Source organism: Lissotriton helveticus, chromosome 3_1 (assembly GCF_964261635.1).
Source record: "Lissotriton helveticus chromosome 3_1, aLisHel1.1, whole genome shotgun sequence".
NCBI classification, from domain to species: Eukaryota; Metazoa; Chordata; class Amphibia; order Caudata; family Salamandridae; genus Lissotriton; species Lissotriton helveticus.
The window spans coordinates 635,662,855-635,686,565 of record NC_136061.1 but is presented as its reverse complement, the minus strand read 5'-3'; the positions used below and the strand labels follow the sequence as shown (position 1 = coordinate 635,686,565).

The 23,711-nt window shown below is 43.0% G+C and overlaps 1 protein-coding gene across 5 annotated transcripts in view; it reads left to right on the top strand.

Moving 5' to 3' along the window:
• COL16A1 (collagen type XVI alpha 1 chain) overlaps positions 1-23,711 on the top strand; it is a 950,832-nt gene that overhangs the window by 740,268 nt on the left and 186,853 nt on the right. For 4 of the 5 annotated variants that reach the window (XM_078680648.1, XM_078680645.1, XM_078680647.1 and 1 more), the window contains 5 exons: positions 8,479-8,565; positions 14,840-14,884; positions 15,112-15,156; positions 21,601-21,645; positions 22,632-22,685. In XM_078680648.1, coding sequence (XP_078536774.1) covers positions 8,479-8,565; positions 14,840-14,884; positions 15,112-15,156; positions 21,601-21,645; positions 22,632-22,685 — 276 coding nt within the window. The remainder of the gene's footprint in view (positions 1-8,478; positions 8,566-14,839; positions 14,885-15,111; positions 15,157-21,600; positions 21,646-22,631; positions 22,686-23,711) is intronic. The other variant, XM_078680646.1, reaches the window with a different exon arrangement.

The window sequence follows — 23,711 nt, the reverse complement described above, 5'->3', positions numbered from 1 at the left end:
CAATCTACCCCACTCCAATCCAAAAACAATCTTCCCACTCCAATCCAACACAATCCGTCCCACTCTAGTCTGTCCCCCTCCAATCCGAAACAATCTACCCCACTCCAATCCTAAACAACCTGCCCCACTCCAATCCAAAACAATCTTCCCGCACCAATTCAAAACAATGAGCCTCACTACAATCTAACAATCTACCCCACTCCAATCTGCCCCACTCCAATCAGCCCCACTCAAATCCAAAACAATCAACCCCACTCCAATCCAAAGCAATCTGCACCACTCCATTCTGCCCCACTCCAATTCAAAACAACCCACCCCACTCCAATCCACCCTTCTCTAATCCAGTCCACCCCACCCCACTCCGTCCCAATTCAATCCACACCAAGCTTGGTAAATGCAATCTACACCACTCCAATCCACACCAGCCAACCCCAGTCTAATCACCTCACCCCAATCCACCCTACACCAATCCAGTTCACCCTACCCCAATCCAATCCACCTCAATACAACACACCCAATCCAATTCCCACTCAGTCCAATCCAATCCACCTCATTACAATCCAATCAATTCTAATTCACCCCACTTCAGTCGACCCATGCCTGTCCACCCCACTCCTGTCCAGTCCACCAGACCCACTCCAGTCTAATCCACCCAACTCCAATCCACCCCACCCAATCCAACCCACCACACCCCATATCAATCCCCCAATCCAGTCCACTGCACTCCAATCCACCTCAATCTAATGTAGTTCAATTCACTCCACTCTACTCCAATCCACCCCTCTACCCTAATCCAATCCAACCCACCCCAGTTCAGGCTACCCCACTTAATCAAATCCATCCAGCACACCCTACTCCAGTCCAATCCACCTTACCCCAATCCACCCACTCCATCCTTATTCACCCCATTCGAATCCACCACAATCCACCCCACTCCAATCCAATTCAACCCACTCAATCCAATCCATTCCAAACTAGCTCAACCCAATCTACCCCACTCTAATCCATTCAGCCTCACCCCAATCCAATTCACCCCACCCACCCCACCCCAATCCACTCCAATCCGCCCCACTCCAATCCAAAGCATCTGCCCTATTTCAATCTGCCTCACACCAATCTGTCCCACTCCAATACAAAACAATCTGCCCCATTCAATCCAAAACAATCTACCCACTCCAATCCAAAACAACATTCCCCACTCCAATCCAAAGCAATCTGCCCTACTCCAATCTGTCCCACTCCAATCCAGAACAATTTCCATCACTCCAATCTGCCCACACAACCTGCCTACTCCAATCAACCCCACTCCAGTGCAATCCATTTCACCCCAATCCAAAGCACAGCATCCCAATCCCGCCCCGCCAATCCACCCCAGCCCACCCCCATGCAATACTCCCCAATGTAGCTAAATCCAATTTACGCCACTCCAATCCACCCCAGCCCACCCCACTCCAATCCACTCCACCCCACCCCAATCCAATCCACCTCAATCAATCCAGCTAAATCCAATCTACTCCACTCCAACCCACCCCAGCCCACCTCAATCCAATCCAAATCCAATCCAAGCCAAAATATTTTATTCGGATAAACACTGTATCCATAAAATCAGAGCACATACAAGAATAAAATCACTATAAACAATTAAAATAGCACAATCAGAATTCATAATATGTAAGGCAAGTAACATGAGGGATTGGTGTCACTACAACGCGGTTTTTTACATCGCATTCCGTTACATCGGAATTTTTACAACGCAGGATCCATTACATCGGATGCCATTACAACGCATGGCATTACATAGCAGATGCTATTACAACGCATGGCATTACATCGTAAGTATAGGTAAGTATACCTTTTTAAAAAAAATGTAATTAAGTTAATTTAATTAATTTAATTTAATTAATTCAATTAAAATACATTTTAAAATAGTAATTAATTTTATTTAATAAATTTAAATCTATTTATTTAAATTAATTTTAATAAAAATTGTAATTAATTTTATTTAATTAATATAATGAAATTAATTTAATTTAAATATTTTTTTAATTGTAATTAAATTAAATTAATTAAAATAATTTATTTAATTTAATTATTTTAATTAAGAAATGTAATTAATATAATATAATTAATTTAATTTAACCTAAAAACACCCCTGTACCCCAAAACCCAAACCCTGCCCAAACCCTGCCCTGAAACCTAAAAACACCCCTGTACCCCAAAACCCAAACCCTGCCCTGAAACCTAAAAACACCCCTGTACCCCAAAACCCAAACCCTGCCCTGAAACCTAAAAACACCCCTGTACCCCAAAACCCAAACCCTGCCCTGAAACCTAAAAACACCCCTGTACCCCAAAACCCAAACCCTACCCTGAAACCTAAAAACACCCCTGTACCCCAAAACCCAAACCCTACCCTGAAACCTAAAAACACCCCTGTACACCTGTACTTATTTTAAAAATTATTTTAATTAATATAATAAATAATAAATTAATAATATTAAAAAACATAAATAAATATATTTAATTATAATTAATATTAATAAAATTAAAAAAAATTAAATACTTACCTATACTTACGATGTAATGCCATGCGTTGTAATAGCATCTGCTATGTAATGCCATGCGTTGTAATGGCATCCGATGTAATGGATCCTGCGTTGTTAAAGTTCCGTTGTAAAAGACTCCCGTTGTAGAAGTTGCGATGTAACGGTGCATAAAAACATTACAGAGACAGGATCGAGGGTTTGTAATATTAGGACCAGAGTGGAAATATGCTTCATGGTTTGCGAGCCCCTATGGCTATTCGTTGGAAAGTACCAACACGTGTAATCAGTTCATCATTTTCCAATTTAAGTATACTGCTAACTGCATCAGCCAATTGAATGGGTAAAGATTTCTTTAAAAATGGGATTACCAGCCATTGTGCATATTTAGTGTAGTACTTACAGACAAATAAAAAGTGTACGAGTGTTTGACCACTCCAGCAGTCACATGGAGATGATAGGGAATCAAGTTTAGCATTGTACCCAAGGGGAAAACAGAGCAAATATTTTACAGTCCCAGCCCGTAAGCGAAAAAAAAGTCCTCTCTCCCAATGTAACAACAATAGTGTGATATAGCTGGGCAAGCAAGGCTCAGTACGCTCTATGGGTACACAATCTAATCCACCTCAATCAATGTACCCCTCCCCAATCCAGTTCACCCCAATCCAATCAAATCCAACTCAATCCAATCCAATCACCCCACTCAATCAAATCCACCTCACTTCTGTTCAATCCACCTCACTGCAATCCAATCTACTCCACTCCAATTCACCCCACTCCATCCCACCCTACTCTAGTACACCCCACATCAGTCCACCCCACTGCTTCCCAATCTACCCACTCCAGTCTAATCCTCCCCACTCTAATCCACCCCACCCCACCCCACCTCACCCCAATAAATACAACCCACAGCACCCCACTGCATATCAGTCCATCCCACCCAGTCCGTCCCATTCCAATCAACCCCATTCTACTCCAATCCATTGCAGTTCAATCCACCCCATTCTACTCCAATCCATTCCTCTACCCCAATCCAATCCAACCGACCCAAGTCCAGTCCATCCTACTTAATCCAATCCATCCAGCCGACCACACTCTAATCCACCCCACTCCAATCCAATCCAATCCAGTCCAATTCAAGTCACTCCAGTCCAATCCACCACAATCCAATCCAATCTACCCCAATCCAATCCAATCCACCCCACCCCACCCCACCCAACCCCATTTCAATCCAGTCCACCTCACTAAAATCCACCCCGTCTAGTCCAGTCCATTCCACCCCTCTAATTCACCCCACTCCAACCCACACTACTCTAATCTAATCCCCCCACCCCAATCCAATCCCCCACCCCAAACCAATCTTATCCACTCCACTCCACTCCAATCCATTCCAATCCAATCCACTCCATCCAGTCGACCCAGTCCAATCCACCTCGCTCCACTCAATCCAGCCCACTCGGCCCAAATCCACCCCATTCTACTCCAATACAAACCACCCCACTATCTCAATCCACTCCAACCCCCGCCACCCTATTCCACCCCACTACACTCTACTCCACCCTTCTCCATTCTACAACACTGTACTCTGTGATACTGTACTCTACACCACTCTCTGCCACTTAAACACAGAAATCTACAACACTCTACTCCCAGTACTCCACTACACAATTCTCTACTCCAACAAATCCAGTCTATGACACTCTTTTCCCCCACTCCACTCTATGACACTCCACGCCATTAACTTTTAGCTATGCTGAAAGAAAGAACTGTGAGGGGGCAAAAAGAAAAATGTACTCATTAAAAATGTATTGTCTCAGCACAAATCAGCCAACACATGTTTCACAAAAAAATCGCTTCATCAAAGACTATTTGGCTGTTCCAGTAGTCCAGTAAATCCCTCAATTTGTACTGTTAGCCCATCACACTTGTCAGAGTAGGCATACTCTGACACCCTTCCAAGTATTTCTAAGATGAAGCTTTAAGAGGATGTTATTGCTTCATTTCAGACCGCTAGTTTGACTAATATAAACTCTGCCCTCCAAGCAGTAAAAACATTTAATGTGCTGGTTGATTATGTGATTAATGAGATGAATCCAGAGTGTCTGTTATTTAGTACTATCTCAGAAATTCTCCCACGAGCCCCAGAAGAAAGTCACTTAGCAGGTCAGAAAATATATATGTAGGGGCTTAATATTCAGAGCAGTTGGGCAGTCTTTGCTTTAACAACTATAGTCCAGTATTAAATAAAGCTTTAAATCTTCTTGAAATACGGAAGACTCTTCCACTGTCAATTAATTATCGACCATTTAGCCTTAATTAAAATGTAGATTTTACCCCAATGTTTATTTAGTATTTTTGCCTATCTCTTGCAGCATAGATTCCTCTTGTTTCTTAAATTCTAGTGGAATCTGGTCTTATTTGTTTGAGGTCAGAAAACACCCACATGTAAAGTTACAAGTTTTCCAAATGTATAAGAATGAGGGTGGTCCATGGTTTTCTGATATTCAGCTATACTAAATGGCATCCTTTATATTACAAGTGCTCCATGAGGAACTCATTTTGATAACTCAGTTCTAACGCTCACGCCCAGCAATTATGATATACGAGATCTGGCTTGGTATATTAAAACTCTTAAAGTTAGATATAAGTCATTGAACTATATCTGTATTATGAGATTAAATGTTTTAACCAAATATGAAATCCCTAAATTACATGCAGAAAACACCGCTACACTATCACTGCCATCTATCACCAGGTTTTACAGAAGGGGCAATACTAAATGGTCTGATTTAGCAAGAACCAAACTAGTTTTTTTTTACTGCTCTAGAATTAACCCTGTTTTAAATCTTTTTCCTGTGAATTTAATCCACAGCCATTACCAACATTTCTTGTATGCTCAAATAAACTAAATATTCCATAATTTAGCCTATGAGTGTATCTGATGTCCTAGAAATTTGTAAAGGAAAATGTTCACTCAGCAACAAATTAACTTATCTCTTAGGTTTTGATAGAAAGAACTTTGCCCAAAATCTGATCGAATATCTGGGAAAACAAGATTAAAATGGGAGCTGCGCACGAGGAGACGAATAGAGAAATTGCACTGGGAAAGTAATTTTGGACTCAGCTATACGAGCCCAAGGGAGAACGAATTTTAATTGCATTACGTTTTTCAATGGATGGATGCTGTATCTCTCGCTGCATGTTCTGAATAAAATAGTCACCTCCGAAGTCTGCAAATGCCTTAAAACGTGGATCAAGAAGAGAGTGATTGTACATGTTGTGGGTGTGCAGCACCTTAACAACATTTTGGACCTCTATATTCCGGGTGGTGAGTTTAATAATAAAGAAGGTTATTCAAGCTTCTATGGAAGGAGCCCTCCTGGGTCAGACAGATGCATCTAGTTTAGAAGATCAATTTGCTAAACATTTAATTTTTGGAGCTATGCTGTGAGCCCGCTCACTAATCACCACTCACTGGAAACCTCCACTTTGCCTAGGTATGTTGATGGGACAGCTAACAAGCACTGGCGTTGCCAATAGGTCTCGTAGAATGCAGTGCATCCTTCTTGCTCTAGTAGGGCGATTAGGTGGCTGTTGGTAATTAGAGAGTGGCCGGAGGGAAGCCGGATGGGGGCAGGAGAGCTGAGATAGCGTGTTAGGGGAGGAGAAGCCGCAGAGCGCACGCTGGGCGAAGCCCTTTGATGTGCTGTGCGGCCGTGAATGCCAGCGTGTTAGGGGAGGAGAAGCCGCAGAGCGCACGCTGGGCTATTCCCTTTGATGTGCTGTGCGGCCGTGAATGCGCGTGCTTGTTTGCCTACGTGATTCACGTGAACTTAAAGAAAACCGCACGAACGAAACCCTTGGTTTCACGATTTTTTTGAGCACTTGAATTCTCGCTCCCTCAATGCGCTTGCACGCATTGATAGGTCACGAGACCTAAAAAGCGAAGGGTCAGTCAGCCTGAATCCTGCTGTCATGCCAGGATGAATCGATGTTATATATATTTCTGAACAATGGAAAAAATGGGCATATCATAGTGGAATATGATTTGGTTTAATTTGTGGAGCTTTGTTTTCCCTTTTGCTTCTGGAGCACAGAAATGTGTGTTTTTATAGAGCAATTAAAATACGGTGTTGATGGGCTTCGATGCAGCTTATGAACATTAAATTGTCAGGGGTTTGTATTAAGGAGCGCAGTTGTTTATCAATAGAAGAGGTTTGATTATACTTTGTGAAACATGGTTACTATTTTTATGTAGATGTAATCCTTCTAGATCTGGTATACTGGGGAGGTTATGTGAAGTACTAACAATGTAAGGGATATTGCTTGTTAATCAGGCGCGCAACACCCATTGGGCTCACGGGGCTTCAGCCCCCCCCCCCCCCCCCCCCCTCGTGCCTTTCAGCCCGGGCTGACACAGCTTCGCGGGCTGGCGAGCATGTAATTGCAGCCGCACCCTTGTACTTAACAGGTCTTTAAAAGACCATTTAGTTGTAAATGAGGCGTTTGTTGTGTGTTCACCCCTTCTCCCAGCCACTTTGTCCGTGGTTGGAAGAATTAGCCCCCCCCCCCGAAATATTTTCAGCCCACCCCCGAAATTTGGCTCTAGTTGCCCGCCTGTTGTTAATGTGCAAGCACTGTCACTTTATGGTTCTGGTACATTTGATGAAACGTGTAAGTATTGTAAAAGCAATGACACGTTTGGTGTGGGAGATTGAATGTAAGCGAAGCACTGTCACTTTGTAGTTCGGTAGCACATTGTCCGCTGTGCATGCTGTCGCTTTATCTTGTATCGAAGATGTGTGTTTAGCCTGAGACAAGCTTGAGACAATAGAGTCAAATCCATTTGCAGAAGTATCTGCGAGAGATGGGGGACTTAATGAGAACACCGGTCCCATAAGGATATGCCAATGTGATATTTGCTTTATACAGTGGAATTTGTGCCGGTGCGGTAGATACAATGTCACTTTATTAGTATAAGAGAGATGAACTATATATAAGCTAATCACTGTCACTTCTTAGCTATGTAGGACATTACCTGTCCGTTGTGCAAGTAAAGTTTATTTATTTTGAACCGGAGATGTGTTTTTATAGTTATAAACAAGCTAGATATTATAGTAATTAACTCAGTCGTATAAGCCGCAGTCTCTGTCAGGAATGGTGGAAAGGAGTTGTCGTATTAATATGAACATTGATCTGACAAGAATATGCCGCTAGCGATATTTTGCCATGTTGACTGTAACACTGTTAATTTCCAACGTGAAAGTACCTTGCTACAAAAAGACCCAAAGGATGTAAACTGGGTCCTACCATAGTCTGGTGCCCTGAACAGGGCTGAGATGTCACCAGGCCTATCTGACAGCAGATCTGCCCAGGCTTAGATCAGTCACATATGTTCAAGCACAGATCTGGGCTGAATGTATATTCTAGTCAGACCTGGCAAGGTTAAAGAAACAAAAAAAAGTTAGAAAGTTGAACATCTGGGAGGAATGGTACAGCTGTCTGCACTATATGATGACATCCCTCAATGATGCACACACATACAATACACAACACTCCCAGAGATGAAAATGATATATTCTCTGTATTCTCAGCTCTCAATAAATATTCCATGCCCAAGGTCTCAGTTCACTTGAATGGGACTGGAAAGATTTCTAGTCTGCAGAACACAATGTTTACTTTGTAATTTATTGATAGGCGCTGCGAGTGAGGTGTCTGTGTGTTAGAGTGGAGCAGCGCCACATGCTGCTGCTTACCAATAAGACACATTTCCCATCATGCCTTGCCTTCCACCCCTTTGATTGTTGAGTAGTGGAATGTCACTGTATATTTATAGTCCAAGCCTTGCAGAAAAAAATACAAATTAATTTTTTTCGAGTAGGTTCGACTCTTCTAAAACTATTATTCATTTTACCTTGCCATCTTTGATTTCTAGGGGGACAGCATTGAGACCGAACCTGGCTGTGCAGGGGTAACTGGACATCCGGGAAATCCAGGTTTCCCTGGGGAGAAAGGAGAAATTGTGAGTAAATCCAAGCGATTGTCATTGTAAGGCCTAGCCCACCGTATCAGTAGCATAAATATAAAGCCAAACACTACACAGAGAGAAAGAGAGCTAGAAAGAGAAAGTGAAAGACAAAGAAAAAGAAAAAGAAGCAAGGCATGCACCAGCGAGCATCTTATTCCCTTTCCTTCTTTTCCCACTTCAAATTTCCCATCTTCCCATCTTTTCCCTCTTCAAATTTCTCAAGACCAGTGCCCCTATTCTTGGCCTAAGTGGGTCATTCCAACAAGTGATATGTACACTACAGCAGGCCAAGCCCTATACATAGTCTCAAGACATGGCTGTGATCCCACTTGTAAACTCAGAACATGAGAAGCCAAGTTTGGTACCCAGAGAGGTTCACAGATGGACCAGCAATGAGAAAGGGAAACACAAGAACTTACTTGGGATTTAAAGCAGCCATTCGGTGAATGTTCTCACAATGCATCTCAAACCGTCAGCTGGCATCATAGAAGACTGGGGCATTCTTGAATACTTATTGTTGGAGATTGTTAGATATGCAGGAAATAAGAAAAGACATTTGTGCTTTTTTCTCGACACTGTAGTGGCCCTTAGGTTTCTCTTAATTGACATCCAGCTCTTCTCTGCAACCATAAATTACAGTTAAGATTGTTTCCTCCCTTCCAATCCGCCTTTTCTACCATTTCGCATGGCGTCCCTCAAGGCTCGGCAGTTAGCCCAATACTTTTTAACATCTATTTGAAGCCCTTAATTGCGGTCATCAAACATTTTAAGATCGAACTTGTCAACTACCCTGATGACACGCAGCTGATTCTGTCCTTGGAGGGAAATGATTCTACCTCCCTGGAGGAATTTCACAACTGCATGCGAGCCACTGCGGAATGGCTGAAAGCCAATTCGCTGCAATTTAACACAGGGAAGACCAAGGTGTTATACTGCCCTCGGCCCAGGATACAATCTTCTCTACCTAGTAATTTCTGGCCAAGGGACTTTTCTACACTGGTCCAGCCTGTGAAGGTTGTCCGGAACCTGGGTGTGATGTTCAGCAGCGATCTCTCCCTGGAGGCGCAGGTCTCAAAGGTGGCAGCTAGCTGTATGACCATCATCCGCCTCCTGAGAAAAATCTTGCCCCTGTTACCGCCCACTGCTCGGATAGAGGTGGTGCGCTGCACCGTGCTTAGTAGGTTAGACTACTGCAACGCCTTGCTGCTAGAGTCCCCAAGTTTATTTATTTCTTTCTTTCTTTTTTATTTTGAAAGTTTTATATAGCGCGAACAAGATCTTTGCAGATATCAGAGCGCTTTACAAAGCCGGTAATACCAACAAGAGAGTGAAATTAAACATAATAAGTGGGAAGGGTAGGTACGTGAGGGAGCAAAGTAGTACATCGCATCAATAATATAAATATTACAGTTAAATGTGTGCATAGATAGTCAGTAGCGTCAATAATACATGTGAAATACATAGACAAAGAGTTCGAACAGAATAATACAGATCGGTGTAGAGTCTTTCCAGTTCCAAGCTAATAGGTCAAGTGTATTTGGCCATAAAAATAGCTTTTACTTCTTTCTTAAAAAGTGTGATGGAGGAGATGAGCCTGATTTCAGGAGGGAGTGAGTTCCAGATCCTGGGTGCCATTCCTGAGAAAGAGCGTTTATAAGTTTTTCCTTCCGGAATCTTCGAGGTTTTAGCAGAAGATTGTTTGTTCCTCTAGTGTTTCTAGAGCCGCCAGAGATTGACAGCTTCTGAGTGAGGTATCCGGGAGAGCTCAGGTGTAGAGCCTTGTGTGTCATGCAGGCGATTTTCAAATGTATTCTGGCTTCAAAAGGCAGCCAGTCCAGTGATTTCAAGTCAGGGGAGATATGCGAGTGTTTTTTTGATCCAGTGATGAGTCTCGCTGCAGCGTTTAGAGAGGCTCTTAGGGGTGCAGTAGTGGTTAACGGGAGACCGCAGAGGGCGGTGCTGCCGTATTCAATTCGCGGGATTACTAGTGCTTGTACTGCAGTTTGGTAATCTTTGGCTGGTAGGAAGGGTTTAAGTTTCCTCAGGGTATTGATTTGGAAGTTCGCTCCCTTAGTAGCCTTGCTGATATGATGCTGCATGTTGAGATTGGAGTCGAGAGTTATGCCTAGGGATTTCGCTGAATCCACTATGGTGGGTTGGACATTGAGTGCAGTTAACTGTTTAAGCCAGGTTTGAGTGATAGAGATCTTCGCGGGAGGTGAGATCAGCAGGAATTATGTTTTCAGAGCATTGAGTTTGAGATGATTATCAGCAAGCCAGGATTGGGTGCTTCTGATCGTTGAGTTCAGGAGTAAGATGTCATTGGGGGATTGTAATTTGAGATATAGTTGGGTGTCATCTGCGTACATGTGAAAAAGTACATTGGATGCTTGTAGCAAGGTGGTGAGAGGTTCCATAGCTAGGTTGAACAAAGTTGGTGATAGGGAGGATCCTTGGGGGACGCCTAACGAAACAGGTATTGGAGAGGACATCAGGTTGTTACTCTTGAATTTCTGAGACCTGTTGTGTAGAAAGGAGGTGAACCACTTGAGAACAGTCCCAGAAAGACCCATTCTTGTGTTCAGAAGATCGAGTAACTTCTCATGTTTAACAGTGTCGAATGCTGAGGAGAGATCAAGAAGGATGAGGAGGCAGGTATCACCTTGATCTAGGATTTGAAGGGCGTCGTCAATTATGTGAATCATAGCATTTTCAGTGCTGTGTCCTGCTCGGAAGCCTGATTGATGTGGGTTGAGGAGATCAAACAGATCAATGTGTTTAGTCAGTTGTAGTTGTGCGCATTTTTCCAATAATTTGGCGAGAGTGGGAATATTGGTAATGGGACGGTAGTTGTTTAGGTCGGATGGGTCGGCAGTAGGTTTCTTTAGCAAGGGTGTGACTTGTCCAACTTTGAGGGAGTCAGGGATGGTTCCTTCTTGGAGCGAGCTGTTGATAATTTTAGTCCAGAGTGGAAGGAGCAGTGGGGTGAAATCTTTGACAGCGTTAGCAGGGAGGGGATCCGTGAGGTGATTGGAAGGTTTCAAGGTGCTGAGCAGTTTGCCTATTTCTTCTTCGGAGTAGGTTTTAAAGGTTGACCATGTTGCATTGTTTTTAGGTTCGGTGGGTGTTATGCAGTTGAGTGTGGTGTGGAGTCTTGCGTCAGTGCGGAGATCATTCTTTATGTTGTCAGTTTTTTGGGTAAAGAAAGCGGCAAAGTCTTCACAGGAGGGTGCTTCGTGCAAGGTTGGGGTTGTTCCTTGGCTTGTGTTCTGATTAACTCAAACAGTTTTCTTGGGCGTTTTTTTGCTTGGTCGAGCTGGAGGCTGAAGAAGTTTGCTTTTGAGCGCTTTATTTTCCTGAAGTAGGCGTTTCTCTTTTTCTTCAGGGTTTTCAGGTGCAGTGCAGAGGGAGCTGCCCTCCAGGTGCGGTCTGCCATTCGCATGGCTCGTCTATCTTCATTGAGACTCCCGTCGTACCATGGATTGGAGATTTTAGCGGAGACTCTTTTTAGCTTCATGGGAGCAGCCTCATTAATTATTGAGGTCATGGCGCTGAGATAGTGGTCAGTCAGGGATTGGACATCTGTAGCGCCCGTTGGCGGGAGTAGGAGGTCGCGGCTGTTCGGGGGTATGGAGAATGGGTTGAGTTTTTTCAGGTCTCTTTTCCAGATTTTAGGTCTGGAGGGTTGAACCGAGTTGAGTTTGAATTTTTCATTGATGTGGAATGTGACAATATGATGGTCTGACCAGTCAGAGGGTTGGATAGACTCAAGTTGAGTAGCGTCCTCTTTGGCGATGATAAGGTCGAGGATAGAAAATTTCTCGTGGGTCGGGCTGTTGCATAATTGTGTGAGGTCCAGGGCGCTGAGGAAGCTTTTAAGACTATTTACCACCGCATCATTGAGATCATTCCAATGGAGGTTGAAGTCACCAAGGTATATTTGGGTGAGCTGTCGTCCAGCGTTAGTTGAAATCAAGTCCATGATTTGTTGGGCGAAGATGAGGTTGTCTCTGGGTGGGTGGTAAATGCCATGAACAGCGCATATCGGTTTGCCATCGCTGATGATATCGAGGCAGATGTATTCGTAGGAAGTTGGAGAGGGTAGGGAAGGCGCGGAGACTTTCAGAACAGAAAGGCTGTTCCTGTATATGCATGCGATTCCGCCACCTATCTTGCCAGACCTGTCAAGCCTAATGATGTGGTAGTTGGGGGGAACCAGAATGTCCATTATAGGTGTAGAAGAATCGGTTAGCCAGGTTTCAGTCAGGATGATTAGGTCAAGGTCCAGTATTAGGATGAGATCAGCGATGGCGGAGGAGTGTCTAGAAGCCGATCTGCAGTTTAGGAGAGTGCATTTGAGACGGGGTGTGTCAGGGGAGGAAGAGGGTACTAGAGAGAGGGGGACTTTTCTAAGGTTATGCGGGACGGAGATTCTGTTGTTTAGAGTGGAGGGTCTACGGGGATTTGAGTGTATCGTGGGAATGGGGCGGTGCGAGGCGGTTGTGATGTTTAGGGGAGCTGGGTCGTAGGTGCGGAGGAGGGAGAGAGTGTCGAGATCCGAAAGAGGGTTGCATGTGCGACGGGGGCAGTTGTTGCGATTGTGGGCAGGGATCGCGGTCCAGTGAGAGCGGCGGGTGCGGTTGTTGCGATTGTGGGCATGGATCGCGGTCCTGTGTGAGGGACGTAGCTTAGGAGTGTCGTCAGGACGGGAGGAGAGCGAGTTGAGAGGGGGGGTGGTGGTGAGTGAGGTGAGTCTAGGGGGTGTGGTGAGTAGCTCTTTGATGGTGTGCATGTCTTCTTTGATGGTGTGAATTTCTTCTGTGAGTTGTAGGAGGGAGGACATAATCTTGTCCAACGTGGGATAAGTGTTAGTGCTGGGGGTGGAAGTCATGGGTGAGTGGCTGACCTGGGGCTTATCGTGCGGGTGGGGGGGGAGGGTTGGTGTTAATGCAGGGCTCCGTGATGTTGTCGTACGGGTTGGTGTTAGGGAGGAGAGAGGGTAAGGGGGCGAAGGGAGTGAATGAAGTACGGAGGACGTTGGTGGCGTAGAGGAGGGAATTCGTGGCAGGCGGAGAGAGCGGGGTGGAAGTGGAGTGTATGATGGTGGTGATGGGGGAGCCTGAAGGGTAGTGAGGGCTGAGAGTGGGGGGGGAGCTGGGGTTGGAGATGGTCCTGTCGTGGGGAGGGGGAGTTAAGATAGTAGATGTGGTGTGCTCTGCATGGTTAGTTAGCGTGTGGGAGTGGGGGCTGAAAGAGGGGGGGACAGAGTGTGGGATTTGTCGCTATGTGTGTCGTTCTGGTGCTGAACTAGGTTAGAGGGGTTGTGTGCGGGGTCTGTGAAGTCAGGGGGGAGAGGAGGAGTGGAAGTGTTATGAGTGGGGGTCCCAGGGATGGAGGTGTGGGGGCGGCTGGTGTATGATGGGGAGATATTTGTGTCTGTGATTGCGGAGTGTGGGGTGGTTACAGCAGGTGGGTGAGTGACTGGTGTGGTGGGGGAAGTGGTGAGGTGCATGTCGCTCTGGTGCTGAGCTAGGTTAGAAGGGTTGTCGGTGGGGGCTGTGAAGTCAGTTACCTTATGGATAGGCTTCGGAGATTCCAGTCTGCAGCTGCTAAACTAGCCTTAGGGTGGTCTACGAGATCCTCCTCCTCAGGGGCTTTGGCTCAGCTGCACTGGCTCCCAGTGAGGCAGAGGGTGATTTTTAAGTCTTTATGTCTGACCTTTAAAGCTCTTCACGGTTTCGGCCCGGCATATCTACAAAGGAAGTTCTCTTGGCATGTGCCAGCCCGTAACCTACGCTCCTCCTCGGCCAGGGTGGTGACCGTACCGAGGTTTAGGAGATCCAGAGCAGGAGGAAGATCGTTCAGTGTGGCTGCAGCCAAGCTCTGGAACTCTTTGCCCATTGAACTTAGGCAGGTCAACAGCCTTCTTGCTTTTAGAAGTCAGTTAAAAACCTGGCTTTTTCCCCTCCCTCCCTAATCCTCAGCCTGTTAATAGCTGTTCTCCTTTCTTCCTCGAGTCTGCTAGCGCCAGGATGCCTCTCGAGGTGATAGTGCGCTTTATAAGTGAAATAAATAAATAATAAATAAATAAATTCCTTGGTACCAACAGGTATGTTTGGGTGAAAATGTTCTTAATCTGCACTACAACTTTAACATTATGTGACTTCACATGGCCTTGTTCTACCAGTATCGTGGCAAAGGGCATTGAAAAAAAATGCTTACTTCATTCAGAAGCGAATACTGAATTCTTTTCTGGCTTCTGTTTCAGGGTCCTCCTGGCATTCGTGGATTCCCCGGCCCTTCAGGACAGGCTGTAAGTACCTGATCAACAGAGGCAATATGATTTCATCTTTTCACACCGCCTTTCCTTTCTTGTCCTTCCACTTTTTCACATAGACTTTACTTAACCACAAACCTTCTTTCACTGTTGCTGGTTAACCAATCTGAAACTACAGTAACATTCTCCCCAACTCTTCTGTCCACAAGCCAGCCGCAGGATTGGCAAATGTGTATGATATGACTTCATGTTTCTTCCCTCAGGGTCCCCCAGGTTTTCCGGGTCCACCTGGCTCCACTGGATTACCTGTAAGAACCCCATACCTCACATATTTTGTGGGCTTTTGTCAGTGTTGCTTAAATCACGCTTCTTTTGTCCTCTTCCTCACTTCCGGTGCTGTTCCACGTATTCAGTTGCAGCCTAACCATGATAAATATAAAAGAAACGTCGCTCCACCTCACCAATTTGTCCTGTATTTACCTTCACCCCAAATTTCAATGATATCTTTAATATTTTTTATGATAAGTCATGTCATTGGTACCTGTGTGCCCTGAGACATTACCCCTTGTGGCATATAAAAAGCAGCGATCCTTGTATTAGAAAGTATGTTGAACATAGTAAAATCAGTTTAACTCTTGAGCAGGATATCTATAATGTGCCACTAGATGAAAAAAGGCAGTAGCTACAGGAGACAACCTTTTAAATGTGGCTCATAATGGCGTGCCCACAGTTAAGATCAGTATCCATTAAGACAAGGGTAGATAACATAGCAGCATCATTTTGTCTTCATTTTGATATTAACTTTTCATTCATGGAATGAAGAGTAACATTCGTAAACGTTAGAATATCTCTTGATTCCAGTAGTATCCTGAAATACCTTTTAGAATCAAAAGATTTTCTTGTGCATACAAAATACAACATACATAAACATGTATGGGTAAAGGGGTTTTAGGAAGGTCAGCATAGAATTAAACTTTATTATAAAAATGCAATACTACCGTTTTAAGACTCTAAAAATGTCCTCATTTTAGAAGGATAAACAGATGGCCAGAAGACATTTTTCAATGCAGTGGAATTTACTACCATAAGGCGTTGACATTCAGAAACGACTCCACAGTGCCCCCAACAGTTGCCCCAGAGTTAATTTGCCCGTTCTGGGATCAAAGATACCCGAACTGTGACCCTATTGGACTATATTTTGTTTCATCACATTTGGAAAAAAACAAAATTTACTTTTGTGCTTCACTCAAAATTCTTTAGTGTTCACATTACCTCAGAACCAGCCTACTAGAAAATTGAACATGCAACCAACAATATCCCAGCTTCAAAGATTAGTTTTCTTTGAGACTCCCCTTATGAAGAGCTTCCATTCCCCTGGTTCTGAGCTTCATGGAACCTGTGGTGGAAACCTTTTTGAAGGCATTGGCAGCTGAACTTTAGAAATACACCAAGCAAAACGAATATTGAGTTGCAGAGCAAGATCCATATTGCTTTAGAAGCAACCAACAGCCTGCCCCAGTAGCTGTTTCATCATGCACAGGAAGGTTTCATATCCCTCTTCATCATCTGCTGTTTTATTGGATTAAAACAATTCATCCTCAATGTGCTGGGCATGTAGGTTTGTTTCTGGTAGCTGGAAAATAAGAGCTGTTAGAGCTTCCACTTTGCTAGGCAGGTGTGTGAGGAACCAATAGGGCATCTGCAGGAGCTACTTTCCAAAGATATGAAACAAGATTCGTTTGATGGCATGAAGAAATGACTGCTGTTCTATATGTATGCCATTCGCACAGCTGCAGATGTGGAATATATTCTTGAGTTCCATTCAAAAGTCACAGGATGTCCTACTGTAGGGCACCCTGGCTGTGCAGTTCCAGTCTGAAATTGGATGCACAAATGAAGATTTTTCCACTTTGAATGTGGGAGAGTCATCCTTCGATGACTGCTGGGATGCTGCCAATAAGTGCAAATAATTCCTTCTCCTTTCATCCTCCACCAAATGTACCCTGGCAGGGGAAGCACTAGGAATGATTTCCAAGCTTGGCAAGGCATTACATGCAACTGGGGGCTCAATATTATGGATAGAAGAGGTTAGTCCAGGAAGCTGTGCGATCTTTTCAAGTGACATAGCTGATTCAGGACTTTCTGGTGCTTCTAAAGAAAAGAGCGGCAGAGAAGCTCATTAGATTGCAAAGTGGGAAGTGGATTTACTTCTATTTTCTTAAACGGAAACGAATACCTTCAGAGCACATTCTAGAACTCATAATTGAAATAAATGGCTGACGAACGAAAACATCAGGGCATTGGAGCTGCACTAGATTTAGCAACTTCTTTATCATGTCCTCAAGCTGTTTATTATAACAAACTCAATATGAAGTGCCACAACTGTTAATTAAAGTTTGTGATCATCAAGCAATATTATCAGCACTGAGCCCTGCACTTTGGCCTAATGTCAACTTTGCACGTCTTTGCCAAATGTACAGTATTGATAGCATCTCAATTTCCGGAGAAGAAAATCTTCATATGCCAATATTAAGTAGAGTGGCTTTTAAAGACAACAACTTTTTTTAAATGTAATATATTAATTGGATTTTATATTATTTATAAGGTTCTCCTATGGTTTCCACTCACACACCAAAGTATTTCAATATCTTGAGATACTGTGAGGCACACCAACCATCCTTCCAGGGCAGAGTATTCAATACTGACGAGCGGTTTTAGACACAAATCTCACAAAGGCATTTCTATTGGAGGAGAGACTGTTTTCTTTCTTTTCTCTTTTTGGCCATAAACGATTCCTTTTTTTATAAATCATTTAATCAATATTTCGAAAATCAAAACCTACATAAAACTCGTACAGTTTATATGTAACTTCCTACAAACTAGCCGTTAAGCTAGAAAAATATATGCTTTTCAAAATTAGACAGCCTTCAGAGACTCAATTTGATGAAATATCGAACACAACATTGCAGAACAGCCTCGTTTCACGAAGCAATTAATGGTACAGATTAGAACAAGCAGTGACTTCTCATCAGCAAGGTTAGGTACATACACTATTTAGGCACTGTATTTTAACCATGTTACACTCATAAAACCTTCATCGCTTCTTCATATGAAGCGGGAGTTCATCCATCTTTCATGTACTTATCTCTCCTTACATTGGGAAAAGGAAAACAGAACTACTCTACCATGAAATAAATGACAGAATCCTTAATATTAATGATACCGTACTGCTTGAATTCGGAAATGAGGCTTTGTGGCTCGGCAGGATTGAAAAGCAAAAGAGAGGGAAGAGGAATAACCCACTGTGGTCTAAATTAAAACAAAGAGATCACATCTTTCTTAAATGTTGCTAAGGATTTTGCCACAATCCCAAATAGCTTATGCTGATAAATTAGGGAGAAAAAAGAAAGAAACCCAAAACTATAGCTGGGCAAGCTCTTTCACATGGAACGGTGCACTAAGAAATGGTTTTCTAGATGAGGAACGTGAAGTAAGAAACTTGTTTTAAGAGGATAAATAATGGCGTAAATGTCTATGCTTTGCTGAGGTACCCGAGAGTTCCTAAGTAGGCAGACTCTATGGTGGATCATACATAACAGGGACACCTACTTATGAAGGACCCACATTAGCTGTGCATTGTTAGCTTTGACTTGCCAAAGGTTGTTCCATAAAGTTTTTCCTCAGACAAAAAGGGGATGAAATAAATGTACACTGTTATTTCTTATGAAATTTGAGTATATACATCGAACAAACTTCCTCTAAAACTATTTATGACAAACAGTGTTATGAATATGACTGTTTTATATCACTCCATATCATACTGCTAGAAACAGCTTATTTTTGCACTTTGTCGTTTAGTTAGACATCTTCTCTGAGGAGGCTGTTCACGGTCTCTTGTGAGCAAACCATATAAATCATAAACAAGAACACACAGGCGAATCCATCTAGGTAGCTAAGCAATGCATTCCATGCTTGCGGAAGTTCACTGAGCTACCTACCTTCTAAGGAAGGTAAGGTCCAGATTTCAGATTTGTGCTCAAAGACACTGAACCTTACTGCCCCATGCCTGTTCACTGTGCATAAGTTAATAAACTCTGAGAGTGGAATGAGATTTTAAAGGGCTGCTTTTAAGAACTGGTCAATACTCTTCTCTTCTGTTTTGTTTTTCTATTTATAGGGACTAGTGAGCTTCCTTAAAATTTCATTTTTAGGTAGTTTTAATCTTCTGCAGTTCTATCTACAGAAGGATATGGTTTATTCCCATTTCTCACACTTTACAAGCAATCATATCCATAAATATATGTGGTCACTTCCTGATTTCCTTTCTTATAAAATGTAAGTTATCTGTGATGTCAGGTGATATAATGATGAGGAGTTACAGGACAAATGAAATCAATATTAAAAGCCCCTTACTTTATCTTAATAAGTCACTTCCATTGTCTCAAGAATCAACGTCCACCATGTCCCATCCCTGGAACAGGCACCAATTTGTGTTGCGCCATCTTTCACCGCTGACTAGCTTTGCTACACACTAGTAAGAATTGGTTTTACCAAACTGTTGCTTCAAACGTAGCTGTTGTTTTCCTCATACTAAAGCTAATTGTCTGTATTGGTGTTCAGGTCACCTAAGTCTGTCTGCTTACTCCCACCCTTTGTCGGTTTGCTTTAGTGAAAGGTAAGTGTGCCCGAGCTGCTGTGCCTTCTGCTGCCAGAGTAATGATGGTGTTGTTCCTTTTGATCACCAGACCCAGCATTTCATTGTTTTTACTCACAAAATCCCAGAAAAACTCAGGGTTAGTTATTTCCTTTTAAAAATCTTGAATTCCAGAATTTATTGATAAAAAATCTTGAATTCCAGAATTTATTCATTGATATTTAATGCAATACATTTTTTTTAAGCAAGAGTTCTTTGCTAACCTCAATTTCCTTTCACTCAGCAATCTTGAGAAAACGAAAAATACATCTTTTTACGTATCTTTTCACACATGGAGTCACATTAGGCATTTGCAGTTATAATTTGAATTATTGTTTGCTGATCCTTTTTCCTCAGCACTTTATCCATATTTCAGTTTATTTCAATGATTGTGTATGATGATGGTTTTGATTTGGGTTCAGTTGAAAATATTTATTAATTGGGAAGGAAAAAAGCAGCTGTTTTCTCAGTGTCTGAAAAGCTGTGATGTGCTATATCTGATCCCTCATCAAACGGGGTTCTGTTTATTTCTAAGTTTTTGGTTTTTAAGGATTTTTTGTTTTATTTTGCTGTTGCAACAGTGATATTGCAACTATAAATAATCCTAGGGACTGGGGAGATGTTTGAAAATGATTCTCATGATCTATTTTCTGAATGAAAATATTTGAAAAGTAGAATTAAAGAGTAAAGAGACCAACGCTGTAAGGTCCTCCTTTCATCAGTCGGACAATACAAACGTTTGAGTTGACAATGCCTTGCATCGTTGAAAGGCAACAGATAAAGTTCAGGCACAGCAGTAGAAAGTTATGTATCATGATAAGAGAATCAAATAAACACATACTACATATAATCACATAGTGAGTCTTTGCAACAGGTTTATCATTGTATTTCAACAATGAGTATCACCGTCCTTGCATATTTTGCACCTACATAGTAGGAGGTAGTGCACCTTGTTCCCAGCCCATTTGCACTGATTTGCAAATGGCAATTATAATGGACATATTTCGTCAATTTGCTATTTGCTCCTTCTTAGCTATAAGCTATATTTCAATGGCTTTTTTGCAGTTCAATAAAACCCTTTGGTAGCCCTAAGTTGGCATACTGAAAATACTAGAATAACCTTCAGAAATAGCTTTAAACATGCTTAAGATTGACTAAGTCTTGGTACCGCTGGGGTTTCTTTGCAGGGTCGACCACACTTTAGCACCCTTCACTGCCCACAGTTTTTCCCATCCCCATAAGCCACCTCACTACCTATTTTGGATCTAGTCTCCTTGAAGGTTCTCGCTAGAGAACCATGGACGTCAATTCAACACAATGCCATGGGTAGTGGAAGTGACATCACACTCCTTTGACCGTCCCTTTCACACACACACACACACACCCACACACATACACACATTCATACACTTACACACACCCTCTCTGTCACGCAGACACTCTCTTCCGCAAGCACACACATAATAGGCATTTAAAAGCATTTTTTACTTTCCTCAGCTGTCATATTCCAGATTATTGTACTCCATGTTTTATTACTCTAATAGTGAATAATTATTATGAACCACCTCATATGAACTTTTTTACAGTAAACAAAGAGAGTGGAGCCCCTTTGTGTTTCTGGCACCGATTTTGCCACTTCTGAGGCCAGTGCTTGCTAAGGCAGTGCCAGGGGTTGCCAGGGGAAAACAGGGGATGCAACTGCCATCCCTGACTACCCCCAGATGATGTCCATGTAGAGAATGTGCATCGTACAAATGAAACCCAACATGTGAGATCTAGCATTTTGTTTGGTGCGCGTTTTAAAGCACACAAGAATAAAGGGAAGCTCTTGGTTGGACTGCCTGCACATTGACCTTGTCCCAATCAAGCAAGAGCATGTCGTATTTTACGGTACATATTTTACAGAATTTTCCTTTGTGCAAAGTCCGACTAGATAGATTTTGGCTTGAGAGTAAAAATAGAGAGATCCATAGAACATGGGGAGAAGAATGAGAGGCCCGATCAGGTGAGTTAGGTTTACTACTAGATTATGGTGGGTAACTTCTGTTTCTCTTCCAAGGGTCTTCAAGGAGAGCGTGGACTGCCAGGAGAGAAGGGGTCACTGGTAAGTTGAGCGCTACATGCCGCTTGCAGGGATGGATGATTCAGGTGAGTAAGGGAGAGCGAGTTGTCCAGCCCTGAACTAAATCCCCTCTTGGTATTTGTGATGTGGATTTTCAGTTAAGTGCCGAATTGAGAGAACTTGAATAGTGATGTGCTTTGGTGTAGCTTGTTACAGTTTAGCTCACTGAGACTCTCCCTGATCAATAGAACTATCTTTGAATAATGTTCTTAGGTTAATTCCCTTCTGTGCACATGAGCGATTAAAACACTAGTGAATACATCAGAGAGCACGGATCTCTCTGCCTTTAGGATAGCCTCTGTTGTGGTCGCTCTGATGCAGGCCCTTACAATTTGTGTGGTGGGTGCAATGTTTCATTCACCCGCTCCAATAATAGTTTTTATTTTTCTGAAACCAACTCTTGAAGGAGGAATTTATGACAAAAAGAAATATCCCTGACATGTTGTGAGTTTTCTCTCAGCTCTCAGCTCATGGGAGTCATTTCTTTGGTTTCCTGATCAAGACTGTCAGGCTTTCCCTAACAATCCCAAACTAGAAACGGGTACATTGGAATGTCCGTCATAAATAGAGCAGATGGTCTGAGGCACTTTGACAGATGGCCCAATGTCCAAGAGGCGGTCAGTCAAATGATTCCATTGGGCTCCACTGTCAGAAATATGACTCTCCCCCAACTTTAAACAGAACGGGGAACCATGGGGTTGGCAGTCAGGACATCCACCACGCTTTTAACGGAGTACAACATTCTTCCAGAATGTAAATTAGGCTCTCAATTGGTTTCTTTCACAGTAGAATTTTCTTTATTGTTTTCAAGTAAGTGACACAATTTATCTGGTTGTGCAGACAAGATGACGACATCCACTGTCTTCATGCAGCATATGACCATTTTAGTGAATAATCACTACATATTTGTACCTGTTGAGCTGTATTTGATATCAGGATTTTCACAACTCAAATTCTTTTTCTTTGAGGGTCCACCCGGCCTTCCTGGATACCCAGGAGAGATGGGACCACCGGGACTACCGGTAAGAATCACTCAAGAACCATTAATGTAATGAGCCGTTTACAAGCTGGGGGAACATTAATTACATTTACTCAGACATTCACCTGCTGGAGTGGCCACCCAGATGTCTGCACATTCCTGTAGCCATTCCAAAATTTAGCACAAGAAAGGGTAAGGTCAAGGTAACAACCATCAGATAAGGATCAAGGCACAAATTGTCTCAAGTATTGAGCTAGTATTTGCAGGTGGGGGCCACTGGCCCTCATATTTAGGGACTGGCACTTATTTTTCCTCATCAGACTTTGACCCAGAGCAAGACGGACAAAAACACAAAAGGGGGAAAGAAGAAGGAAGTGAAAGACAGAAAAACTGTGTCAATGAAAGAAAGCAGCGATGCAAGAGAACCTGAAAGCATGGGATAGAGGGCAGGAAATGCCTGGTGGTAGATAAAAGAGAGATGAGGTGGAATCAAGACTGCGCAGTTGTAGGATTTGGCACCTGACATTTTATTGCACTGGCCATCTGCTTCTGAGCAAAACTTAAGGCCCCTTCCCTTACTCTTTTACAAATTACACTCTACTCCGAAGAGATAGTGCTTTTCTGATGGATACATTTGTTCAGTGCTTAATATGTAAAAAAAAAAAAGAAATGCCAGGCCTCTCCCAGATGACTATGGAAATCATCTGGGAGAGGTGGAGATCAGATGACTCAGGTCTCTGTCAGAAATCTGGCTCCACATCAAATTGTTGGAGAAGAAGGCCATTTGTCTGGCTTTGTCTTGTCCTGTGGCTCATCAAATGGACGCTGCTGTAGGTTGTCAGGGAAAATGCCACTGCTATGTGGTACAGCAGCAAGCAAGACAGAGTGTGGTCCTGTGTCCTGTGCCAGTATACTCTGTGCCTTTGGGGGTAGTTGGTATGTCAAGGCATCTCCCTGATCGTGGACCACCTTGCAAATCCTTGAACACTCATGCAGGTAAGCTCAACCAGTGGTGCCTAGCACATCACAAATGAGTAAGCACAAGACTTCCCCTGTACAATTTGGCACT